Source organism: Catharus ustulatus, chromosome 23 (genome assembly GCF_009819885.2).
Source record: "Catharus ustulatus isolate bCatUst1 chromosome 23, bCatUst1.pri.v2, whole genome shotgun sequence".
Taxonomy (NCBI): domain Eukaryota; kingdom Metazoa; phylum Chordata; class Aves; order Passeriformes; family Turdidae; genus Catharus; species Catharus ustulatus.
The window spans coordinates 5997370-6018224 of NC_046243.1; the positions used below are offsets into that span (position 1 = coordinate 5997370).

The window sequence follows — 20855 nt, forward strand, 5'->3', positions numbered from 1 at the left end:
ACAAACACCAGAGGTTTATGCTCAAAAAGGAGACAGAGGAGTCCTTTTACTTTATTTGAATAAAGGGAGAGGCCATGGGGCATTCCCCTGGGATCCCTGCAACTTTTGGAGAATGCAGCCTCCTTTTTATCCCAATTTCTCAGCCGCATTTCCCGCTCTTGATTCCCCATTGCTGAGGTACTTGAGAGGCACAGACTTCCCAGAACACCTGATACCTGAGATTCCCCCCTAATTCATAACCCTCTGATTGAATTTTATTTCTTAAAGAATTAATGGATTTTCCCCTTTGCTTCTTTCATCTTCCAATATCCAATTTCATTTCTCTGCAAACCTACAGCTTGTTCCTAAAGGCAAATATCTTTTTCCATTCATCAGTCAGAGGAATCCTTCCCAATGTTTCTTTTTTTCTCAGTTCTAGACTTAGGTCTACCAGCTGACCCAAAGCTTGTTTGTAAAGACAAATCCAACATTGCTCTCACTTTTATTACCCTTTAACTCTAACCTGAATACTCAAGGTATTTGTGAGGGGTTCCTTTCCCCCACTGCTTTACTCTCAAATTAGCACATGACCCTGTCAGAACAGGGGTGACTGTCCCACTGTGCCCTGGCACCGAGGGCTGGCACCAGCAGCCTGGGCTGTACCAGCAGCAGTGGAACCAGGAGAGGGGTGGGAGCCACGGTGCTGCTCTGCTCAGCACTCGCCTGCTGCCATCCCCGTGCTGGGCACAGGCTGAAATGCAAGAGCTGCCAGGAGCAAGTGGAGTGAGTTTGGTGTAAGGTGAGCAGGATGGTGAGGAGGTTGGAGCACTTGGCTGGAGAGAAGAGCTGAAGGCCCAGGCAGTGTAGGGAAGGTCCATTGCTGAGTGTAGGGAAGAGAATGCTTTAGGGGAGACCAAAAATCATCTTTCTCATGGCTATGATCATTGAAGAGCACCGGCTATGCTCCACAGCCGCAGGTCAGTAGAGAAAAGTAGAAAACAGAGTTTGGTATGGCATGACTAAGAATATTTAAATTGAGCCTGTGTGAACAACCATGCCCCAAAATCCCCTCCCACAACCAGCCCTGAGCAACACCTCTCTTTCTGGGCATGTGGGGAGAGGATCTACAGGGGAAGAAATGAGAGGAAAACATGGGCTGAGATGCAAAAGAACTTTAATGAGTCAAAACAGGAAAATTAGGTCAATCCAAGCTGAGATGCCAATGCAGAGAGCACCAGGGACAAACAGCAGTTGGTTGTTTTTCAAGATGAGTTTTCCAAGCAGGTGTCCACACAGGGGGGAGGCAGCAGGTTCTCCCCAGGATGGCTGTGTGGGGTCACAGCCCAGGGTGCACAAGGGAACAGGGACACAGGAGGGAAAGGAGAGAGGGGCAGAGGGCAGAGGCAGGGATGGGCTGTGCTTGCCAAGAGCCCAGGCTGGCCCCATCCTTCTGCAGGAGCTGCTGGGGTTGCTCAGCCCCTGGGGAAGCCAAGAGCCGATGCTGCGTCCCCAGGGCGGTTCCATCCTGGAGTCCCTGGCTTCCTTGCCCAGGGCCATGGCCAGCAGCTTCAGCAGGGGAGGCACCTCGTGCCACACAGGCCACTGCCCAAGCCTGAGAGGCCAAAGCCCCCAGAGCTGATGGGCACTCCCTGAGAGCTGAGGATGCTGCCAACAGCAGCAGAGGTGGAGGATCCCACCACGGTGTTCTGGGGGAAGGAGCTGAGGATGGGGCCAGGCAGGGTCACCACCACGGGCGAGGGTTCGATGATGACGGTGGAGTCCTGGCACTGCCTGACACAGGGCTCATTGCAGCTGTTGGCCAGCGGGGTGGGGCCACAGGGCTGGCAGGGCCGGCACGGGCTGTAGCAGGACATGGCTTGGGGCTGCAGGTGCACCTGAGAGACAGGGAAGAGGGAAGCAGAATTGAGAAAGGGCAGTGTCAGAGCAGTCTCTTGGCCCAACCTGATGGAGAAAAGCAAAGGAGAAGACAGCAGGAGGCTGCTAAGAGAGGCCCAACAGCCTCACTGTTTGCCCAAGCCCCCAGGAATCTCCTACAGAGTGACCAAGCCCAGGAACTTCCACACCTCTGTCAGAACTCAGGAGATATCTCTGAAAAATCCAGCCACTCTCCAGGCACAACTTCTGCCCTTTCCTTCTCCCATAACAGGCTGTTCTCAAGAACCTACATGGGATTAAAGCAGGGAATGTGATCAGAAAAGCCAAAAGATGAAGAGGAAAGAGGCTTTGGACTCACCTGGATTGCAAGGAGATGGAGGTGAGAGGAGTTGATGAGAGCAAGGAGAAGGTCTCCCTTTTATAGTGCTGCTGCACTGCCCCAGGCCCACAGGCACTGCACAAGGACAGTAATTTTCCAACACATTCACCTCCAAAGCAAAATATCCTCCCTAACGCCACACGCTGTGGTTTGATTTCCATCAAGGCTGCCATTTCATTTCCTCATTTCTGACATGCTTGGTGTGTGTTGCAGCTCCTTTCCCGTGTCCATGCCAGCCCTGAGGATCCCTGGGCTCAGAGCGAGTCCGTGCAGGCACAGGATGTGTCCCCGTGCCGCAGGGGCCGTGCAGGCAGGGGATGTTGGCTCGGGCATTGCCTTGCCATTGCTGGCAGCTGCCTCTGCAGGGACAGCCCCAGCTCTGCCCTGCCCTGCCCAGAGCAGCAGGGCACCCAAAGGCTCCTGTCCTCGCAGCACGTCCTGCCTGCTGCTCTCCCCTCCCTCTCACCTCACTCCAACACCCACTGGACACTGCTTCTGAAGGGAAATGCTTTCCTCTCCCTTCCTCCTGATGGCCTCTGCTGATGCAGAACGTTGGCCAGGCTGTCTGAGCATTCCAGGACTGGAAAGCCAAAGGCCTCCTGGAGCTGAATCAGGAAAGCTTGTGGTGGGAAACAAGATCTTAGACACAGGGCAACAGCAAAATGTGATGGACACAGGAGTGTTGGTGTTCAAGAAAACACCTCAGAGCTCCTTTGGGAGGTGCTGGCAGTCAGGGATTGCAGCTGAGGACAGAGAGAAAGAGATGGTCAGGGAGGATACAGACCCTGGACTTCAAACATTCCAACTCTTCCACCCACTGAGGCATCTGGCAGGTGAGATGTGCCTTCGGAAGAGCAGAAGAGATCAGAAAAGCTGGCAGCACCTCAGGGGCACCTCGTGGTTCAAAAGAACATGGGAAGTCAAGGCAAAACACAGGAAAATAAGAGGAGATGTTGGTGGAGGGACAGAACGGACACAAGGACTCATCTCCCTGGTCAGAGGCTCCTGGCTGTGGAGGGGAGCTCTCCTGGGGGCGCAGGAGCTGAAAGGAGGGGTTTCAGAAAACACCACCCCACTGCTTTGGACACATCCTGGGGTGCAAAGCTCTCTGCCTTCTGCAGACATTGGCACATAAGCCCTCTCCTTTCTGATTCTCCAAGTGCCTCCTCAGCCTAGAGAACAGCCCAGCACCACTGGAGAGGGAAGAAAACTTCCTCCATTTCCCCAGCCTGTGAGAGCTTTGGGAAAGTGCAGTGCCACATCCCTGGAGGTGCTCAGGGAGGGAATGTGCTCAGAAACACCCTGGGTACAAAAGCAGCTCTCAAAATACACCAAGGAGTGCTGCACTCCCCTGCCCTGCAGCCATGGAGGCAGCTGGGCCGCGTCCCAGGAGGGCAGGGAATGCCTTCAGTAGGCAAATCTGCAGGGAGACACTCTCCCTACCAGGGGCAAGTCACACTCTAATTTTGGGTTGGCCGTGTGTCAGCCTTGAGGTGTGAGGCCAAGGCAGGAGTGTGTGATGTCTGCAGGCTGTCCAAGGCAGGGATGGATCACCCTGCAGCTTCATCCTGGCCTTGGGGAAAGGGATGCTTGGCAGCTCACACGTGTCATGTGTGTTCTCAGCACTGACAGCATGTGTTGGAAAAGTGGCCTGTGCTTGTGTGTCATCCAGGTCAGGCTCCACACTGTGCAGCTAAAGGGCATCGTGGGTGAGGAGAGAGGGAGCACCAGGGAACGGTCCAGGCACCCAACACCTCCCCAGATATTGAGGAGGAACCCAATGGCCCAGGGCTCTGTTTGAGACTTGATTCCTGCCACTGATCAGAGAATTATTGAATCCCAGAATCACAAGGACTGGCAAAGACCTCCAAGATCATAGATTCCAACCATTACTCATGTGTTCCTGCAAGAAAAATCATTTGGCTTCTCATCCATTAACATGAAAGGGATCTTCATGACCTAGTGGGGATGTCAGAAATTAGGAAGTTAAATGACAAGGTTAATAGAAAGCAAAACACAGCCTGTGGCATTAGGGAGGATATTTAGTTTGGAGATGAGTCTGTAGGAAAATTGTGGCCCTGTGCAGATACTGTGGGTTTGGGGCAGTGCAGGAGCAGTATAAAAGCAGCTCCTTCTCCTCACTCTCTCATCCACCCTTCACATCTCCAGCTCCTTGGGAATAAGGTGAGTTTGGAGCATTTCTCCTCCTCCTTGTCCTTCTCTGAATGCATTTCTAAAGCATTTCTGGTCTTCAGCTGGGCACTGGGGCCCCTTGCCATGGGTGAGGGAAGGAGGCAGAAGGTGTGGCAGAGACTGACACTGGGGATTGGCTTGGGTGTCTCCTGAGCAGTTGGTGAGGTGGGGATCTCTATGGACTTTGTCATGATTTGTGGAGCCTTCTGCATTGAGAGAAACAGAGTCATCCTAGTGGTGGGGTGAGAGGCTGATCCTCACCCACTCCTTGTGCTCTGCTTCCCCCTTCCCTGTCTCTCAGGTGCACCTGCAGCCCCAAGCCATGTCCTGCTACAGCCCGTGCCGGCCCTGCCAGCCCTGTGGCCCCACCCCGCTGGCCAACAGCTGCAATGAGCCCTGTGTCAGGCAGTGCCAGGACTCCACCGTCATCATCGAACCCTCGCCCGTGGTGGTGACCCTGCCTGGCCCCATCCTCAGCTCCTTCCCCCAGAACACCGTGGTGGGATCCTCCACCTCTGCTGCTGTTGGCAGCATCCTCAGCTCTCAGGGAGTGCCCATCAGCTCTGGGGGCTTTGGCCTCTCAGGCTTGGGCAGTGGCCTGTGTGGCACGAGGTGCCTCCCCTGCTGAAGCTGCTGGCCATGGCCCTGGGCAAGGAAGCCAGGGACTGCCAGGATGGAACAGCCCTGGGGACGCAGCATCGGCTCTTGGCTTCCCCAGGGGCTGAGCAACCCCAGCAGCTCCTGCAGAAGGATGGGGCCAGCCTGGGCTCTTGGCAAGCACAGCCCATCCCTGCCTCTGCCCTCTGCCCCTCTCTCCTTTCCCTCCTGTGTCCCTGTTCCCTTGTGCACCCTGGGCTGTGACCCCACACAGCCATCCTGGGGAGAACCTGCTGGCCCTGCTCCCTCTGGGTCAGGCACAGGGACACCTGCTGGCATCTCTGCCACAGCCATGTGATGCAGATTCTAAGCTGACCCTGGAGCTCTCTGCACTGAGGCCTCTACTCAGAGTGTCCTTGCTCTCATCTTTTGACTCATTAAATTTCTGTTGCATCCCAGCCCACGCCTCTGTCTCATCCTTTCCCTGTTGTCGGTCTCCCAAGATTCCCAGGGAGGGAGGTGTTGCTCAGGGATGGTTCTGTGTGACAGATTTAGGAAAAGGTGTTTGAATGCCTTTTAAGATGGGAGATTTGACTGTGCTTTTTTATGATATTGCTGTTTTCTCTCCTCCTCCACGTGTCTGTTTTACGACGCACTTCAGAAGGTGAGGACTACCCAGGTTCTTGTTAATACATCCCTTGGGCTTGTTAGAGAGAACCAACACTGTTGGCTGTTTGTAAGTACACACAGAGGGTTATTGTAGAACAATGTGATTGCACAGGAAAACACATCTGTGGCCTTTTTGGGTATTATTCTCTAAAGCAACAGAACAACATGAAAGCAGTGCAAGATGAAAATGCAACCACATCACCCAGAGACATACACAAGGCAAAAGAAAGGAAGAGAGTTAAAGGGCAAGATTGTGAAGATCTCTGCACCCATAGGCCCTGGGATGAGACTTGGCTGCTGGGCACTCTTGGTCAAAGTGGTCCCAGACTGGGCCTGTCAGGTGGTGGGGTAAGTCTCAGAGAACTGATGGGGGAAAATCCCTGGGAAAATCCACAGAACATAAAATCTACTTGGCTGATATTCACTCAGCTTCAGGTGGGGATGCTCAGGTTCCTCGCCTGGAGGTTGGAGCTTCACACTGGATCTTGTAATGTTGTGGCTCATGGGACACTTCAGGAGCCCTTGGCACCTTCTAGGAGAACACAGCTGCCCAGCACACCCAGCACAGGTGCTTTGGTTTTGGCCCAGTCTGGCCCATCAGCAGAGATGAACACTGTCAGGGCACACATGAATGTCCTGCTGCTTCCCCTGGGGAAGAGAGGGAGTCCACAAGCCACGGTCTGTGCAAGGGAGGGCAGCCAAGATTTAATTGGCATATGCAGTTGGATAGCCAAGATGCCTTGGCAAGAGCAAGCAGAGCTTTGAAGATTACAAGAGGATTGGATCAAGACTGGTGGCTGGAAAGAAGACTGAACTGAGTAGAAATGTAAAGATCGTCTGTGTGATATTTGACTAAATGAATGTAGTAAATAATTACTAGCCTTCCTGATAATGGAATAGAAGCATATGTAGCTCACAGCACAATTTGGATTCTGATCACAAGTCAGTAGTGCCCATCTCTCTGTCAAGGGTTGATAGCTTGGAGTGACCAGAGGCACCAGCATCCACCTCCTACCTCATTCAAAGCCCATCATTCCCCCTCTCTCTTACTAGGTCAGAGGTTGGCTGTGACACACCCAGAGCTCACCTCCCCCAGTTCACCAAAGCACCCTGGGCCTCCACAAATGGGGGAATGTTGTGAGTCATTATCCCTTAAGACTTCAGTGTCTCCCAGGCTGCATGTGGATAGAATGAACCAAACCTCTTCACTGCCCTGACTACTCTGAGAGTGATTTTATCTCTCTGACCAAACCATTCTTGTCTCCACACTCAGCAATCCCTGGGTCGAAATTAAGTGCTCTGATCCCCTCACCATGCTGGCTGCACTGAACTCACTGCTCTTGCTCCTGGCAGCTCTTGCATTTCAGCCTGTGCCCAGCACGGGGATGGCAGCAGGCGAGTGCTGAGCAGAGCAGCACCGTGGCTCCCACCCCTCTCCTGGTTCCACTGCTGCTCACAGCCCAGGCTGCTGGTGCCAGCCCTCGGTGTCTGTGAGCATCAGGGACATGGACAGTGGTGTTGGGGGCACCCTCAGAGCACTTGGTGGTGTGCTTTAGTGGCCATAGGGCTATTTTGTTAAGGGGATGATCTCAGAGGTCTTTCCCAAACTTAATGATTTGTGACTCTCAGCAATGACATGAAGCTGAGGGGAGCAATGGCTCTGCTAGATGGGAGGGTTTAAATCCACAGGGGTCTGGACAGAACTGAGGAATGCTCCCACATGGAACTCAGGACCTTCAACAAAGCCCAGGGCAAGGTCCTGACACTGCTTTGGGGCAATGTCAGAAACCAACAGGGACTGTGGGCTGGATGGAAGGAGAGCTTGCCCTGCAGAGAAGGGCAGCAAAAATGGTCACAGCTGCACACCTGGGTGCATCCCCCTGCTCTGAAGGGCAGCTGATGCAGCTGAGGTCTTTGAGTCAGGAGAAGAGCAGGATCTCAGGGACCTCACTGCAGCCTTTCAGTACATCAAGGGGTGGTGTAAGGAATTTGGAGAGAGGCATTCTATCAAGTGATTGGAGAAGAGGCAGGAGTTTTAAACTGGAATAGGCCAGCTGGAGCTGGGATACTGTCCATGGCAGGAGGGCTGGACTAAATTATTTTTAGCAACCTCTTCCAACAAAACCCATTCTGGGTTTCATGATGCCAGGGGTCTGTGAGAGGGCAGCACAATTCACTCTGTCCCTCCTTTTCAGAATCCTTTCAGATCCATGGGATCTGCTGGAGTCTGATGGGAATCCAGTGCCTCTGTCTGGTCAGCAACACATTCACTGCTGAGTACTGGTGTCACAGTGTTGAGCTGAGTAAGGAAAAGGAAAAGAAGTGCAAACAGAGTGGATGTTTGTTCCTGGAGAATGTAGGGAAATTCTATGCTGACCCAAAGAGGCAGAGAAACTCAGCTCCCAGAGGGTCACTCAGGGCACACTGAGCACACCCAGTGCCAGCCTGTGCTGACAGCCAGTGCAAAACCAGCCCCAACAACCCCCTCCCACAAACAGCCCTGGGACAACATCTCTGCCCTGGGAGAGTGTCTGCAGGGCAAAGGATGACACAAAGGCAGGGGCTGGCATGCAGCAGAATTTATTGAGTCAAAAGAGGGAAATGAGGGGGATCCAGGGGGAGGCCACAGTGCAGGGAGCAGCTTCAGCAGGGAAAGCACCTCGTGCCACACAGGCCACTGCCCAAGCCTGAGAGGCCAAAGCCCCCAGAGCTGATGGGCACTCCCTGAGAGCTGAGGATGCTGCCAACAGCAGCAGAGGTGGAGGATCCCACGGCGGTGTTCTGGGGGAAGGAGCTGAGGATGGGGCCAGGCAGGGTCACCACCACAGGCGAGGGCTGGATGGCCACGGTGGAGTCCTGGCACTGCCTGACACAGGGCTCATTGCAGCTGTTGGCCAGCGGGGTGGGGCCACAGGGCTGGCAGGGCCGGCACGGGCTGTAGCAGGACATGGCTTGGGGCTGCAGGTGCACCTGAGAGATAGGGAAGGGAAAATCAAGGCATCAGGAATGGTTGAAGTGCAATGTGTCACCACCTACATGAGCAAGATCCTTTTCCTCAGCCCTAAAGTATTTCCCAGGAGCCCAGAGGCATCTCCTTTCCCTCCAAGGAATGCAGCAGGAATTGCAGACCCAGGCAGGACCCCACTGCGCCCATGGCTCCAGAGACATCTCTTCTGAGCCTGAACCTTTTCCTTTCCCCACTGCCTGCATCCTTTCCTGTCCCTCAGTAAGCATTCTCAGGGCTCCAGAACATGACTGAGAAAGGTATGTGTTGAGATAACCTCAAAAAGAAGAAATGTAGGATAAGGAGGAGGAAAGAGAAAAGTCTTTGAAATTCACCTTGTTCCCAGTGGGATGGAGCTGAAAAGAGTGAATGAGAGAGTGAAGAGAATCTCCAGCTTTTATACAGCTGCTGCACTGCCCCAGGCCCACAGTCACTGCACAAGGGCAGTAATTTTCCTACAGACTCACCTCCCAAACAAAATCCCCTCCCTAATGCCACAGGTTGTGCTTTTGTTTCCATCAGCGATGCCATTTTCATTTCCTCGTTTCTGATGTGACCAGTAGGCCTCCAAGGATTCTTTCAAGCACTGAGGTGGAAGACCCAAGGGTTTTCTGGGCAGTGACACATCAGTATGTGCAGAAGAGGAGTTGCATGTGCCAGAGGGTCTGTGCAGACAGCCGACACCTATCTGGGGATGTATCTGGGGTTGTTTTCTACCCTCTTTGCAGGCAGCTGAACATACCCTGCCACCAGCCTGTCTGCTCCTCATGTGGCAGGTTGTTTGGCAAGGCTGTCCCCTTTCATGGCAGCCTTGTGGGGTTACCTCGGTGGGCCATCAGCAGTTTTGAGGGAAGATAACTTTGCTCTCCTGAACACCTGGACTCCCTGAGCTGCCTCATGGAGTTGGGTCCCTTCTACTCTTGTAGAGGTGTGTGGAGGTTCAGTAAATACCTGGATCTTCCCATCTCTCTCAGGTCACCATACACTTTTGCCCCATAGTAGCTGAAGATACATTTCCAAAACAAGCTGGTTGTCCTGAAAGCCCCCTGAGCTGTGGGAGTGATGGCAGCAAATTCATGCTGAGGCCAATGTCTGTTTGAGCTGCCTGGAGCTCTGTACAAGGAACAGCCCAGTGATTGGAGATGGTTTTCCTGAGGCGTGGATGGAGCTGCCCTTGCTGGAGGGGAATTCAGCTGTGTGTGGGTCATGGGCCAGCACACAGCACGTCACAATGCTGACACATGGCCAACCCAAAATTAGACTGTGACTCCTGACAAGTAGGGAGAGTCTCTCCCTGCAGATTTGCCTACTGAAGGCATTCCCTGCCCTCCTGGGATGTGGCCCAGCTGCCTCCATGTCTGCAGGGCAGGGAAGTGCAGCCCTGCTTGATGTGGTTTGAGAGCTGGGTTTGCACCCAGGGCCCTTCTGAGCACATCCCCTCCCTGAGCATCACCAGGCACGTGGTCCCACAGGATCCTTCCAGCTCTCACTCACTGGGCACTTGGGCAAGTTTTCAGCTTCTCCAGTGGTGCTGATTTGTGCTCCAGGCTGAAGCAGCCTTTGTGTCAGGGGAAAGGAAGCATGATAAAGCACCAATGTCCAGAGAAGTCATGTCACCTGAAGTCCAGGGCTGTGTCCCAGATGGTGGGGAGATGTTTTCTGCAAACCTTTAACTCTGTAAAGCATTCAGGAGAGACCCCCAGCACAGCCTGAGACAAGCCTCAGGCCAGGTAGATGAGGCCTGTGCATCCCTTCTACCCTCTGCTTGCATGGGTTGGGTATTCGAGGCAATCCTTGACTTGGAGCTCACCCACTGCAATTACAAACAGCACTTCAATGCCCCAAGCCAACATCTGCCTGCACAGGACCCCTCCTGTACTTCTGCACTCACTGCCACGACTCTTCATGGCATATCTTCTCCTTCTGGCATCATGCAAGGCAGAGCAGGAATGTCAGAAATGAGGAAGTGAAATGACAGTGTTGACAGAAACAAAAGCACAACTTGTGGCGTTAGGGAGGATATTTTGCTTTGGTGATGAGTGTGTTGGAAAATTACTGTCCTTGTGCAGTGCCTGTGGGCCTGGGGCAGTGCAGGAGCTGTATAAAAGCAGGACCTTCTCACTCTCCCATCCGCTCCTCTTGTCTCCATCTCACTGAGAGCAAGGTAAGGTTTTCTCCTCTGACTCCTTGTATTCTCTCTCCTTCTGTTTTCTGCACATACTGCCCCTTTGTTCTATGCAGCTCATGGTGCTGCTTAAGAGGGCAGAGGGAGAGGAACAGAAAGCGTGCACAGGCAGAGTTTGGGACTTGACTGAAATGAACAATGGGATACGTGGGATTACCCCGGGGTTGGTGGCACTTGGCAGGCACCTTGTTGGCTAAATGGAAGGAGAAGCCTGTGGGCATCAGTACAACCCCTCCAGCTCTTGTTCCCATCTCGGCTTGACAGGGCAGCTGCATGGTGTGGTGAAGGGTTACTCTTGAAACACCCCTCATGGTCTGCCCCCCTCTGCTCTTTCTCTCAGGTGCACCTGCAGCCCCAAGCCATGTCCTGCTACAGCCCGTGCCGGCCCTGCCAGCCCTGTGGCCCCACCCCGCTGGCCAACAGCTGCAATGAGCCCTGTGTCAGGCAGTGCCAGGACTCCACCGTGGCCATCCAGCCCTCGCCTGTGGTGGTGACCCTGCCTGGCCCCATCCTCAGCTCCTTCCCCCAGAACACCGCCGTGGGATCCTCCACCTCTGCTGCTGTTGGCAGCATCCTCAGCTCTCAGGGAGTGCCCATCAGCTCTGGGGGCTTTGGCCTCTCAGGCTTGGGCAGTGGCCTGTGTGGCACGAGGTGCTTTCCCTGCTGAAGCTGCTCCCTGCACTGTGGCCTCCACCTGGATCCCCCTCATTTCCCTCTTTTGACTCAATAAATTCTGCTGCATGCCAGCCTCTGCCTTTGTGTCATCCTTTGCCCTGCAGACACTCTCCCAGGGCAGAGATGTTGTCCCAGGGCTGTTTGTGGGAGGGTGTTGTTGGGGCTGGTTTTGCACTGGCTGTCAGCACAGGCTGGCACTGGGTGTGCTCAGTGTGCCCTGAGTGACCCTCTGGGAGCTGAGTTTCCCTATCTCAATGGATCTGAAAAGAATGATGAAATCCCAGTTTGGTTTGGGCTGGAAAGGACCTTAAAGCTCATCCAGTTCCACCCCCTGCCATGGACAGGGACAACTTCCACTATCCCAGATTGCTCCAAGCCCTGTCCAGCCTGGCCTTGGACACATCCAGGAATCCTGGGGCAGCCACAGCTGCTCTAGGCACCCTGTGCCAGGGCCTCCCCAGCCTTATAATAAAGGAATACTTCTTGATACACAATCTAAACTCCGTGTCAGTGTGAAGCCATTCCCCTTGTCCTGCCACTACACATTCCTGTAAATTGTCTCTCTCCATCATGACTGCAAATTCCCTTCAGGTGCTGCAAGGCCACAATTCTGTCACCTCAAAGCTTTTCCTCCCCAGGCTGAGCAATCCCAGCAATGCCAGCCCAGTCTCACAGCACAGCTGCTCCATCCCTCTGATAATCTTGGCTTCCTCTGGACTCACTGCAACAGCTCCATGTCCTCCCTGTGCTGGGAGCCCCGAGCTGGAGGCAGCTCTGCAGGTGGGTTCTCCCCTGGCTGTGGCAGAATCCCCTCCCTTGTCCTGCTGCCCCAGCTGCTTTGGATGCAGCCCAGGACACAGGTGGCTTTCTGGGCAGGCACAGCACAGCTCTGGTTCGTGGCAGGCCTATCATCCCACAGGCACCCCCAAGTCCTTCTTGGCAGGGCTGTGAAAATAGAACAGAATTCCCCTAGAACAGAATAAAATTTCCCTACTTTGTTCAAATCCAGCCATGCACCTCTTTTTTCTTTCCTCTTTAAGCTGAACATTTGACACAAGTACTCAGCAGTGAATATGTTACTGACAAGACAAAGGCACCAGCTTCCCATCAGACTGCAGGAGGTCCCATCCCAACCAAATTCCCAAAAGGATTCCCAAAAGGATTCCTAAAAGGAGGGCCACAGTGCAGTGGGCTGCTTTCTCACAGACCTGCATTCCCATGGAATCATAGAATGAGTTTGGTTGTGTGGCCCACAGTATCAGATTTGTTACCCACTCTGCCACAACTCAATAATCACACATTTGGAAAAGACATTGATTATTTATAGCAAAATTGCACAAGCCTGGGCGCCTGCTAGAATTCCCCATATCAAGCACACCCACCTGACCTTTCCTGCCATTGTTTAGACACAGAAATTCAGAGTTAGAGTTTTTTGAGTCACCTGTCCTGGGTTTCAGTGTGGGATGTAACCAAAGTATGTATTCTGCCAGGGACATCATTCCTCATGAATCATTTGCAAGCGCTGCCCGGGTGTTAGGGGAGAAAATACAAACTCTGCAAGGCAATGATTTTTTGTCTTCACAACTGACTGGGCTGGGATAACCACACCCATCCTCAGGAGCTCATCTCTGCTAATGCTCCATCATGGCCTCGATGGCCCCAGCAGGAATAGGCAACTGCAACATTCAGCAGGGATTAAATCGTTCCATTGTGCACCTGCCTGCCCTGGGGGAGGAACCTCCTGAACCTGACTGTGTATCCTCTGGGGCTCGGGGGATTTGGGGCAACACCACTGCTTGACAGATGTGGGGCAGGACCAGACCTTCCATAGGAACATTGCTTTGGACAAAACTGCAACCACCACTTAGACTGTGGCCACCACCCTGACCCGCAGTGTGCTACGCTGGGCTCACACTTTGTGGGGTTAAGGCAGTTTTTCTGTGTCATGGTGCATACTGTAATTGTCAGGAGAATTAATCCACAAACACCAGAGGTTTATGTCAAAAAGGAGACAGAGGAGTCCTTTTACTTTATTTGAATAAAGGGAGAGGCCATGGGGCATTCCCCTGGGATCTCTCCAATTTTTGGAGAACGCAGCCTCCTTTTTATCCCAATTACTCGGCCGAATTTCCCTCTCTTAAATCCCCATTGCTGAGGTACTCGACAGGCACAGACTTCCCGGAACACCTGATACCTGAGATTATCCTCTAATTCATAACCCTCTGATTGAATTTTAATTCTTATAGAATTCATGGATTTTCCCCATTGCTTCTTTCATCTTCCAATATCCAATTTCATTTATCTGCAAACCTACAGTTTGTTTGTAAAGGCAAATATCTTTTTCCATTCATCAGTCAGAGGAATCCTTCCCATTGTTTCTTTTTTCTCTCAATTCTAGACTTAGGTCTACCAGCTGACCCAAAGCTTGTTTGTAAAGACAAATCCAACATTGCTCTCACTTTTATTACCATTTAACTCTAACCTGAATACTCAAGGTATTTGTGAGGGGTTCCTTTCCCCCACTGCTTTACTCTCAAATTAGCACATGACCCTGTCAGAACAGGGGTGACTGTCCCACTGTGCCCTGGCACCGAGGGCTGGCACCACCAGCCTGGGCTGTGCCAGCAGCAGTGGAACCAGGAGAGGGGTGGGAGCCACGGTGCTGCTCTGCTCAGCACTCGCCTGCTGCCATCCCCGTGCTGGGCACAGGCTGAAATGCAAGAGCTGCCAGGAGCAAGTGGAGTGAGTTTGGTGTAAGGTGAGCAGGATGGTGAGGAGGTTGGAGCACTTGGCTGGAGAGAAGAGCTGAAGGCCCAGGCAGTGTAGGGAAGGTCCATTGCTGAGAGTAGGGAAGAGAATGTTTTAGGGGAGACCAAAAATCATCTTTATCATGGCTATGATCATTGAAGAGCACCAGCCATGCTCCACAGCCCCAGGTCAGTAGAGAATATTACAAAACAAAGTTAACTCTGGCATGACTAAGAATATTTAAATTGAGCCTGTGTGAACAACCATGCCCCAAAATCCCCTCCCACAACCAGCCCTGAGCAACACCTCTCTTTCTGGGCATGTGGGGAGACGATCTACAGGGGAAGAAATGAGAGGAAAACATGGGCTGCAATGCAAAAGAACTTTAATGAGTCAAAACGGGAAAATTAGGTCAATCCAAGCTGAGATGCCAATGCAGAGAGCACCAGGGAAAAACAGCAGTTGGTTGTTTTTCAAGATGAGTTTTCCAAGCAGGTGTCCACACAGGGGGGAGGCAGCAGGTTCTCCCCAGGATGGCTGTGTGGGGTCACAGCCCAGGGTGCACAAGGGAACAGGGACACAGGAGGGAAAGGAGAGAGGGGCAGAGGGCAGAGGCAGGGATGGGCTGTGCTTGCCAAGAGCCCAGCTGGCCCCATCCTCCTGCAGGAGCTGCTGGGGTTGCTCAGCCCCTGGGGAAGCCAAGAGCCGATGCTGCGTCCCCAGGGCGGTTCCATCCTGGCAGTCCCTGGCTTCCTTGCCCAGGGCCATGGCCAGCAGCTTCAGCAGGGGAGGCACCTGGTGCCACAGAGGCCACTGCCCAAGCCTGAGAGGCCAAAGCCCCCAGAGCTGATGGGCACTCCCTGAGAGCTGAGGATGCTGCCAACAGCAGCAGAGGTGGAGGATCCCACGGCGGTGTTCTGGGGGAAGGAGCTGAGGATGGGGCCAGGCAGGGTCACCAGCACAGGCGAGGGTTCGATGATGACGGTGGAGTCCTGGCACTGCCTGACACAGGGCTCATTGCAGCTGTTGGCCAGCGGGGTGGGGCCACAGGGCTGGCAGGGCCGGCACGGGCTGTAGCAGGACATGGCTTGGGGCTGCAGGTGCACCTGAGAGACAGGGAAGGGGGAGGCAGAATTGAGAAAGGGCAGTGTCAGAGCTGTCTCTTGGCCCACCCTGATGGAGAAAAGCAAAGGAGAAGACAGCAGGAGGCTGCTAAGAGAGGCCCAACAGCCTCACTGTTTGCCCAAGCCCCCAGGAATCTCCTACAGAGTGACCAAGCCCAGGAACTTGCACACCTAGGCCAGAACTCAGGAGACATCTCAGACAAAATCCAACCTCTCTCCAGGCACAATTTCTGCCCTGTCCTTCTCCCATAACAGGCTTTTCTCAAGAACCCACATGGGATTAAAGCAGGAAATGTGATCAGAAAGGCCAAAAGAGGAAGAGGAGAGAGGGCTTTGGACTCACCTGGATCACAAGGAGATGGAGGTGAGAGGAGTTGATGAGAGCAAGGAGAAGGTTCCCCTTTTATAGTGCTGCTGCACTGCCCCAGGCCCACAGGCACTGCACAAGGACAGTAATTTTCCAACACATTCACCTCCAAAGCAAAATATCCTCCCTAACGCCACACGCTGTGGTTTGATTTCTATCAAGGCTGCCATTTCATTTCCTCATTTCTGACATGCTTAGTGTGTGTTGCAGCTCCTTTCCCGTGTCCATGCCAGACCTGAGGATCCCTGGGCTCAGAGCGAGTCCGTGCAGGCACAGGATGTGTCCCCGTGCCGCAGGGGCCGTGCAGGCAGGGGATGTTGGCTCGGGCAGTGCCTTGCCATTGCTGGCAGCTGCCTCTGCAGGGACAGCCCCAGCTCTGCCCTGCCCTGCCCAGAGCAGCAGGGCACCCAAAGGCTCCTGTCCTCGCAGCACGTCCTGCCTGCTGCTCTCCCCTCCCTCTCACCTCACTCCAACACCCACTGGACACTGCTTCTGAAGGGAAATGCTTTCCTCTCCCTTCCTCCTGATGGCCTCTGCTGATGCAGAACGTTGGCCAGGCTGTCTGAGCATTCCAGGACTGGAAAGCCAAAGGCCTCCTGGAGCTGAATCAGGAAAGATGGGGTGGTGGGAAAGAAGATCTTGCACAAGGGCCAACAGCAAAAGGGAGGCTTTAGCCAAGGCTGGCTGGGGCAGCTTCACTGGGGGCAGGGGTTACAGGAAAGGGGAAGCTTCTCCAAGGCTCCTGGGCTTTGGTTTTCACTGGCAAATTTTCCTGTCACAGGATCAACCTCCTGATATTCCTCAGAAATAGGGGTAAGGAAAACCTCCCCAGAGCAGAGGAGGAGGATCAGCTGTGGGAACATTTATTCAGACTGCACCCATGGAAGTGTGTGACCTGGTGATGGACACAGGAGTGTTGGTGTTCAAGAAAACACCTCAGAGATCCTTTGGGAGGTGCTGGCAGTCAGGGATTGCAGCTGAGGACAGAGAGAAAGAGATGGTCAGGGAGGATACAGACCCTGGACTTCAAACATTCCAACTCTTCCACCCACTGAGGCATCTGGCAGGTGAGATGTGCCTTCGGAAGAGCAGAAGAGATCAGAAAAGCTGGCAGCATCTTAGGGGCACCTGGTGGTTCAAAAGAACATGGGAAGTCAAGGCAAAACACAGGAAAAAAGGAGGAGATGTTGATGGAGGGACAGAATGGACACAAGGACTCATCTCCCTGGTCAGAGGCTCCTGGCTGTGGAGGGGAGCTCTCCTGGGGGCGCAGGAGCTGAAAGGAGGGGTTTCAGAAAACACCACCCCACTGCTTTGGACACATCCTGGGGTGCAAAGCTCTCTGGCTTCTGCAGACATTGGCACATAAGCCCTCCCCTTTCTGATTCTCCAAGTGCCTCCTCAGCCTAGAGAACAGCCCAGCACCACTGGAGAGAGAAGGAAACTTCCTCCATTTCCCCAGCCTGTGAGAGCTTTGGGAAAGTGCAGTGCAACATCCCTGGGGGTGCTCAGGGAGGGAATGTGCTCAGAAACACCCTGGGTACAAAAGCAGCTCTCAAAATACACCAAGGAGTGCTGCACTCCCCTGCCCTGCAGCCATGGAGGCAGCTGGGCCGCGTCCCAGGAGGGCAGGGAATGCCTTCAGTAGGCAAATCTGCAGGGAGACACTCTCCCTACCAGTGACAAGTCACGCTCTAATTTTGGGTTGGCCATGTGTCAGCCTTGAGGTGTGAGGCCAAGGCAGGAGTATGTGATGTCTGCAGGCTGTCCAAGGCAGGGATGGATCACCCTGCAGCTTCATCCTGGCCCTGGGAAAAGGGATGCTTGGCAGCTCACACGTGTCATGTGTGTTCTCAGCACTGACAGCATGTGTTGGAAAAGTGGCCTGTGCTTGTGTGTCATCCAGGTCAGGCTCCACACTGTGCAGCCAAAGGGCGTCGTGGGTGAGGAGAGAGGGAGCACCAGGGAACGGTCCAGGCACCCAACACCTCCCCAGATATTGAGGAGGAACCCAATGGCCCAGGGCTCTGTTTGAGACTTGATTCCTGCCACTGATCAGAGAATTATTGAATCCCAGAATCACAAGGACTGGCAAAGACCTCCAAGATCATAGAGTCCAACCATTACTCATGTGTTCCTGCAAGAAAAATCATTTGGCTTCTCATCCATTAACATGAAAGGGATCTTCATGACCTAGTGGGAATGTCAGAAATTAGGAAGTTAAATGACAAGGTTAATAGAAAGCAAAATACAGCCTGTGGCATTAGGGAGGATATTTACTTTGGAGATGAGTCTGTAGGAAAATTGTGGCCCTGTGCAGTTACTGTGGGCCTGGGGCAGTGCAGGAGCAGTATAAAAGCACCTCGTTTTCCCCATTCTCTCATCCACCCTTCACATCTCCAGCTCCTTGGGAATAAGGTGAGTTTGGAGCATTGCTCCTCCTCCTTGTCCTCCTTGGAATGCATTTCTAAAGCATTGCTGGTCTTCAGCTGAGCACTGGGGCTCTTTGCCATGGGTGAGGGAAGGAGGCAGAAGGTGTGGCAGAGACTGACACTGGGGCTTGGCTTTGGTGTCTCCTGAGCTGTTGGTGAGGTGGGGATCTCTATGGACCTTGTCATGATTTGTGGGGCCTTCTGCATTGAGAGAAGCAGGGTCATCCTAGTGGTGGGGTGAGAGGCTGATCCTCACCCACTCCTTGTGCTCTGCTTCCCCCTCCCCTGTCTCTCAGGTGCACCTGCAGCCCCAAGCCATGTCCTGCTACAGCCCGTGCCGGCCCTGCCAGCCCTGTGGCCCCACCCCGCTGGCCAACAGCTGCAATGAGCCCTGTGTCAGGCAGTGCCAGGACTCCACCGTCATCATCGAACCCTCGCCCGTGGTGGTGACCCTGCCTGGCCCCATCCTCAGCTCCTTCCCCCAGAACACCGTGGTGGGATCCTCCACCTCTGCTGCTGTTGGCAGCATCCTCAGCTCTCAGGGAGTGCCCATCAGCTCTGGGGGCTTTGGCCTCTCAGGCTTGGGCAGTGGCCTCTGTGGCACGAGGTGCCTCCCCTGCTGAAGCTGCTGGCCATGGCCCTGGGCAAGGAAGCCAGGGACTGCCAGGATGGAACCGCCCTGGGGACGCAGCATCGGCTCTTGGCTTCCCCAGGGGCTGAGCAACCCCAGCAGCTCCTGCAGAAGGATGGGGCCAGCCTGGGCTCTTGGCAAGCACAGCCCATCCCTGCCTCTGCCCTCTGCCCCTCTCTCCTTTCCCTCCTGTGTCCCTGTTCCCTTGTGCACCCTGGGCTGTGACCCCACACAGCCATCCTGGGGAGAACCTGCTGGCCCTGCTCCCTCTGGGTCAGGCACAGGGACACCTGCTGGCATCTCTGCCACAGCCATGTGATGCAGATTCTAAGCTGACCCTGGAGCTCTCTGCACTGAGGCCTCTACTCAGAGTGTCCTTGCTCTCATCTTTTGACTCATTAAATTTCTGTTGCATCCCAGCCCACGCCTCTGTCTCATCCTTTCCCTGTTGTCGGTCTCCCAAGATTCCCAGGGAGGGAGGTGTTCCTCAGGGATGGTTCTGTGTGACAGATTTAGGAAAAGGTGTTTGAGTGCCTTTTAAGATGGGAGATTTGACTGTGCTGTTTTATGAAATTGCTGCTTTCTTTCCTCCTCCATGTGTCTGTGTTACGTCCCACTGCAGAAGGTGAGGGGTAGCCCAGGTTCTTGTTAATACATCCCTTGGGCTTGTTAGAGAGAACCAACACTGTTGGCTGTTTGTAAGTACACACAGAGGGTTATTGTAAAACAATGTGATTGCACAGGAAAACACATCTGTGGCCTTTTTGGGTATTATTCTCTAAAGCAATAGAACAACATGAAAGCAGTGCAAGATGAAAATGCAACCACATCACCCAGAGACATACACAAGGCAAAAGAAAGGAAGAGAGCTAAAGGGCAAGATTGTGAAGATCTCTGCAGCCATGAGTCCTGGGATGAGACTTGGCTGCTGGGCAGTCTTGGTCAAAGTGGTCCCAGACTGGGCCTGTCAGGTGGAGGGGTAAGTCTCAGAGAAATGTTGGGGGAAAATCCCTGGGAAAATCCACAGAACATAAACTCTACTTGGCTGATATTCACTCAGCTTCAGGTGGGGATGCTCAGGTTCCTCCCCTGGAGGTTGGAGCTTCACACTGGATCTTGTAATGTTGTGGCTCATGGGACACTTCAGGAGCCCTTGGCACCTTCTAGGAGAACACAGCTGCCCAGCACACCCAGCACAGGTGCTTTGGCTTTGGCCCAGTCTGGCCCATCAGCAGAGATGAACACTGTCAGGGCACACATGAATGTCCTGCTGCTTCCCCTGGGGAAGAGAGGGAGTCCCACAAGCCCACGGTCTATGCAAGGGAGGGCAGCCAAGATTTAATTGGCATATGCAGTTGGATAGCCAAGATGCCTTGGCAAGAGCAAGCTGAGCTTTGAAGATTACAAGAGAATTGGATCAAGACTGGTGGCTGGAAAGAAGACCGAACTAAGAAGAATTACAAAGTTTGTCTTTGTGATGTTTAACTAAATGAATGTAGTAAATAATTCCTAGCCTTCCTGATAATGGAATAGAAGCATATGTATCTCACAGTAAAATCTGGATTCTGATCACAAGTCAGTAGTGCCCATCTCTCGCTCAAGGGTCGATAGCTTGGAGTGACCAGAGGCACCAGCATCCACCTCCTACCTCATTCAAAGCCCATCATTCCCCCTCTCTCTTACTAGGTCAGAGGTTGGCCATGACACACCCAGAGCTCACCTCCCCCAGTTCACCAAAGCACCCTGGTCTCCACAAATGGGGGAATGTTGGGAGTCATTATCCCTTAAGGCTTCAGTGTCTCCCAGGCTGCAGATGGATAGAATGAACCAAACCTCTTCACTGCCCTGACTACTCTGAGAGTGATTTTATCTCTCTGACCAAACCATTCTTGTCTCCACACTCAGCAATCCCTGGGTCGAAATTAAGTGCTCTGATCCCCTCACCATGCTGGCTGCACTGAACTCACTGCTCTTGC

General features: G+C 53.5%; 6 protein-coding genes across 6 annotated transcripts; 3 read left to right on the top strand and 3 right to left on the bottom strand.

The window, feature by feature from the left end:
- Positions 1-1547: 1547 nt before the first annotated feature.
- On the bottom strand, positions 1548-1871 carry LOC117006613 (feather keratin 1-like). Its single transcript, XM_033079149.1, has one exon. It carries the CDS (start codon positions 1851-1853, stop codon positions 1548-1550), a length of 306 nt encoding a protein of 101 aa, XP_032935040.1. The 5' UTR covers positions 1854-1871.
- A 2495-nt stretch (positions 1872-4366) lies between these two features.
- Positions 4367-5075, top strand: LOC117006620 (feather keratin 1-like). The gene is made up of 2 exons (XM_033079157.1): positions 4367-4438; positions 4749-5075. Exon 2 carries the CDS (start codon positions 4770-4772, stop codon positions 5073-5075), a length of 306 nt encoding a protein of 101 aa, XP_032935048.1. The 5' UTR covers positions 4367-4438; positions 4749-4769.
- Positions 5076-8356: 3281 nt separating this feature from the next.
- On the bottom strand, positions 8357-13062 carry LOC117006451 (feather keratin 1-like). The gene is made up of 2 exons (XM_033078916.1): positions 13019-13062; positions 8357-8683 (listed from the first exon to the last, which is right to left on the bottom strand). The coding sequence occupies exon 2, from the start codon at positions 8660-8662 to the stop codon at positions 8357-8359; it is 306 nt and encodes a 101-aa protein (XP_032934807.1). The 5' UTR covers positions 8663-8683; positions 13019-13062.
- Positions 11246-11569, top strand: LOC117006452 (feather keratin 1-like). Its single transcript, XM_033078918.1, has one exon. The coding sequence runs from the start codon at positions 11264-11266 to the stop codon at positions 11567-11569; it is 306 nt and encodes a 101-aa protein (XP_032934809.1). The 5' UTR covers positions 11246-11263.
- A 1883-nt stretch (positions 13063-14945) lies between the features above and the next one.
- On the bottom strand, positions 14946-15428 carry LOC117006450 (feather keratin 1-like). The gene has a single exon (XM_033078915.1). It carries the CDS (start codon positions 15408-15410, stop codon positions 15105-15107), a length of 306 nt encoding a protein of 101 aa, XP_032934806.1. The 5' UTR covers positions 15411-15428; the 3' UTR covers positions 14946-15104.
- Positions 15429-18547: 3119 nt separating this feature from the next.
- On the top strand, positions 18548-19293 carry LOC117006453 (feather keratin 1-like). The gene has a single exon (XM_033078919.1). The coding sequence runs from the start codon at positions 18566-18568 to the stop codon at positions 18869-18871; it is 306 nt and encodes a 101-aa protein (XP_032934810.1). The 5' UTR covers positions 18548-18565; the 3' UTR covers positions 18872-19293.
- Positions 19294-20855: the final 1562 nt, after the last annotated feature.